Consider the following 4,785-nt stretch of genomic DNA (forward strand, 5'->3'; position numbering starts at 1 on the left):
AAAATATTTTAATTTTATAAGAACAAAAAAATATACTAAAATTTTAACAAGAACAAAGATAAAACTCAAAAATCTCTAATTTTATAAGGGTGAAAAACATATTTTAACTTTTTTATGTAGTACAACCATGTGAGACAGTGAGAGATTGCAAGTGGTTGAGATATATATTAAAAAGTATTTAATGAATAATATAATTTTTTAATAAATATATTGTTGCAATTAAGAATTAAAAAACTCAAGTACAAATTCAAAAAAATGGAAGATGCAGTCTAAATTTAAAGAATAAAATTATAAATATTTTAAATTATTAAAATTTATTTAATTACTATATTATTTACTCAATTCAGTAATGTTTTTTGTTCCATGTAATGAAAGTTATAAAGCAATTAATATTTTTAAGCTTTAAACATAATTATATAACCATCCTAGAAGTTTGGTGCAATTACACAAACATCTTTGTTTTTCCCATTATAGTTAGTTTCCCATCAAGAGGATGTTAATGTAACATATAAGAAGGTGTTCATGTAATATTTTCAAACTCATAAGTAACTACTTCGGAGAGATAGAGGGATTAGTGCACTGATAGAAAAAGAAGGTGGTATTATATGTAATTTTAGAAAGAAAAAAAAAATCGGGAGATACAAACGTAATTTGTTCAAATAAACAATTTCAAAACAAGTTAACAGGTAATAAACATAATTTAAATTAAACAAAAATATGTGAGAATTTTTTTATGAGAAAATTCGTGAAACAATAAAATCAAAAAATTAATGGAGGATTTTAAAAAAAATAGTATTTTATGTCTGAGTTGAAATTTGAAGAGTATATTTTACATAAATAAACTTTGTGTTGGCCATAAAAATCTCCATCCATTAACTATTAAAAGCAACCTTTAATAATTTTATTCAATTAAAATAAATTAATATATAAATTCTAAGGAAGCAACCCGAGTCAGACTCACTTTATATATTTACATGAATACACATATCAGAATTACACAATATCTATTATGTCAAATAGCATGCAGCATGTTTATACATTTTTTACTTATTTAAGAAAAGTGTAATATATATACAAAATAAAATCTATTAAAGTTGTCAATTGTCATTATTAGATTATAACCGTTAAAGATTGCCCGCTCTTTTATCTTGTAGTGGTCATTATTATTATTATTATTATTATTATTATTATTATTATTAATAAGGCTAGACTGCTGCTTATTATTTTAACTACTTTTTATCCTATAAATATCCCACTCACATCTTTGTTTTACCACCCGCCATATTTCCTCTGTCTCGCGCGCACAACCTTGAGTTCAGCTTTAATTCCATTGGGGGTTCATTCATCTCAGTTTTTCATATTTCACAACAATTATAGTAGGCCACCAAACAATGGCAAAAGCAGAACATCCTCGGAGAAAACTCGTTATAAAGATCTTCCCTCCAGGTTCTAAAGTTTCTTATTTTTGTGGTACCAACACTCCAAAAGATTCAATAGTTTCCAAAGTGTGTGAGCTGAAGAATAAGAAGGGTTATTATGCGATGACAATGTGGGTTAACACCGAAAACCCATCAGAATCTTGTGTCACTGATTCAAGAATTTCAAGAACCGAAATGGCAACATGGGTTAACACTAAAAACCCGTCCGAAGTATGTGAGTCGAAGAAAAAGAAGCAGGATACTGTGCGTGTGGAGTGCAAGAACAGAGAGAAGAAGAAGCGAAAGGTGGAGCACGTAATGACGATGGACCGTTGGAAGAAGATGCAATGCTGGGCGATGTTGAAGCGTTTGATGGTAGGAAGAGATGCATGGGCTTTACAGAAGGATGTTCTTCATCCTAAGATTTTTTACGTTCTTGATAAGTCTGAAGCCATGAAAAAGCCAAAGGGTTTGGAGGATATTGAGGCAAAGTTGAAGAATTCGGATTACTCAGAAGCTTATGAGTTTGTTGATGATGTGAGGCTTGTGTTGTCTTATGCATTGCAATACCCTCCAAGGAGTGAGGTTCACAGAACTGCAACAAGGATCACCGAGGGTTTTGAGGTCAATTGGAAAACTATGAAGGAGAAGTGGATGCGTGAGGCAGAAGAGAAGAACAAGATTTGCAAGAGGGAATTACATGTGTGTCCAAATGAAAGAAGTCAAGTGAGTAATTATCTCACAAAAAGGAGCAATATTTTTATGTGCTGATTCAAAATAGCTTCTCACCACAAGTCAAGAAAGCTACGCCAATAAAGGTCATTATGAGCAGCATGGACATTACCCCTCTTCAAGAGTTTCATTTAATTACCTGGTTTATTCATTTTTATGTATAAAGTATCTATTCATTTTCACCTAAGAAGTTTCTACTGTTTCTATTTTGAGTTGTAAGATTACTCCTCAATAACAAGAAAGTTCTGTTATGTTATGTTTGTTGTGTTCCGTATCTCCTTGATGTTCTTGACATGACTTTGAAAAACATTTTATTATTACGTAATAAAGCAGCACGGATTGCAATTTATCAAGTAATTAACCCCAAATTGGTTGATTATGGAAAGGACATCATCAATACACTACTGTTGGTTCTCGGTCAGTATCATCAAGTTGATTCCGAAGTATTTTTTTTAAGCGTTAAATAAGTTTTTAGTCAGTAAATTTGACCTAAAAGCATCACTGACTATGGTTGGTTGGAAAACCCTGGACTATATGACCTACCTCACTACCTAAGCTGACTTTGTCTTTCTTGCCATGCACTCTAGGTCGACTAAGATTGGCACCCAACTATGTAGCATCGACAAATCCAAGATTCATCTCATCTTGAAGCAGATTTTTCATGCTCACGACACTAAAGTTGAGACTGAATTTGGGAGCAGGCCAAGGTTCTTCATGCCAATAGCATTCAATATCTATGGGTTTCCCCTACATCACAAGTGTCAATGTGTCATTGCCCCTCAAAAGTTTGAAAGCCCCGTGTTTGCTTATTTGGAGAAATTTGATGGGTTCCCTATGATTTCAAAGAATATTTTCCCCTATATAGACATCGGCCTAGGAATTTGAGTAGCATAGCACTTTCATGTTGTTGGCTCTCTTTAGTTTACCTTTGGAATATTCTACCAAGATCAAATTTTGGAGTCACCCACTGTCCCCAAGTTGAACAGCCTATGTTTGATATGCCTCCACCTGTTGATCCTGTGCACTTTTATCCTAGAGTGTCGCTCATGATGATATGTGCAATCACTACAACAAGTTGGACCATACCATTGATAAGTGATGGGCTTTCTGCTGCCACCCTCCTCACACTGTCGATAATGCAGAGGCTACTCCATAAAAGACCCTGAGTCATTGGATCATTTGACACCATCTTTGGCTACCGATTCTGACTTTTGAAATGGTTTGTGGAACATAAGGGCTTGGGTTTCGTTGCCTTTGCTGTGCATCCTGATAAATCCTATGTTTGTCTTTCCTAGTAATCACCCCTAGGTCACCCTGTTGATAGATTAGATCACCCAAGCTTGAATGAGGATTTTCAGAGTAGGCTCTTCTTTCCTTTTGCATGGACCTTCCACCAAAAATTTCACCACTGTAACCATCACTTGGATTAACATGTAAGGGAGTCACTAATTCATTGCCAGGATTTTAGTCCAAATGCCTATGGAGCTTTTCGGGCCGACCGACATCCCCATGCTGATAAGGATGGGAGTCGCTTGACAATGTAGCAGCCACTTATTGAGGGTTTATGCAATCCGCAGTTCTTATATTGGAGTACTCAGGATGTAGCTGAGCAGTAGCAAATGATGCATTGCTCTCAATACTTCCCTAGCATCAGTTGTTACCGAGCAATTGTATATAACCTGTTGCATTAATACCATCCCTGATCTCGAACAGAGAAGAAGCATTTGGAATTTACGAAAAAACTGGAGCCAAATTCATTTCTGTCCCAAATGGACTGGTTTCATTTGTCAAACTTTGCCCACCAATGTTTGTCCTAGTAGGATCTCCCATGCCGTTCACGGCAACAACATATTGGTAATCGGGATCACTCTGCCGAACAGCACTTACCTCTAACGATGATGTCTCTTCAGATTCACCCAAAGGAACTAAAAATATTCTGAGTTTTTGAGAACCTTCATGCCTTTCAAGCCCATGGTATTCCTCCTTCATATTTTGAAGATCTTCATAAGAGAAAACAGATATTAGAACATTTCTATGTAGGTGGCTAGATGAGCATAGGGATCCTTGTTTGGTAGACCGTGGAAGAGTTATGAGAGAATGATGATAAGAAATGTTGGCCGCTTGAACCTCCGACCTTGCAATGCTTGTGAAGAATTGTGGAGTTGTTGTACTAGAGTAGTCCTCTAGCGTCATTCGTCGGGCATGTTCCTCTTCCATTTGAATATAGCTTTGTGGAGAGGGAGGAGGTGAGGTTTGACTTCTTCCTTGTGCTTCTTGTTCCCTTCTTATTCTTGCAGCGTTGTTATGCCTGCAAGTGGCTTCAATTTCCATGTGGATAGGAGCTCAATCTCTAGCTGCAGTTCTACCTCGCATACACAAAAACAAGCACTGCCGTGCAAATTATGGAAGAAAAGAATGGAGAAGAAAAATTGTAAAAATAAAGAATAAAAGAATTATTGCTTACAAATTGAAAATTTATGGCACCCTCGTACGAAGACAAAATCCCTAGCAACGATGCCAAAAACTTGTTAACGGTTTGACAAGTACACCAAATGTCCAAGTAGTAAAACTCAGAAGTACGAGCGTCGAATTCCACAGGGATTTTGTTTTGTCCTTTTATTATTATTATTATTAT

The 4,785-nt window shown here is 35.5% G+C and overlaps 1 protein-coding gene across 1 annotated transcript; it reads left to right on the forward strand.

Annotated features, from left to right (window-relative positions):
- Positions 1–1,391: 1,391 nt before the first annotated feature.
- Positions 1,392–3,694, forward strand: LOC114397249. The gene is made up of 2 exons (XM_028359341.1): positions 1,392–2,144; positions 3,611–3,694. The coding sequence occupies exons 1-2, from the start codon at positions 1,392–1,394 to the stop codon at positions 3,692–3,694; spliced, it is 837 nt and encodes a 278-aa protein (XP_028215142.1).
- The last annotated feature ends 1,091 nt before the right edge of the window (positions 3,695–4,785 follow it).

The sequence above is a fragment of the Glycine soja genome, chromosome 18 (assembly GCF_004193775.1).
Source record: "Glycine soja cultivar W05 chromosome 18, ASM419377v2, whole genome shotgun sequence".
Lineage (NCBI taxonomy): Eukaryota > Viridiplantae > Streptophyta > Magnoliopsida > Fabales > Fabaceae > Glycine > Glycine soja.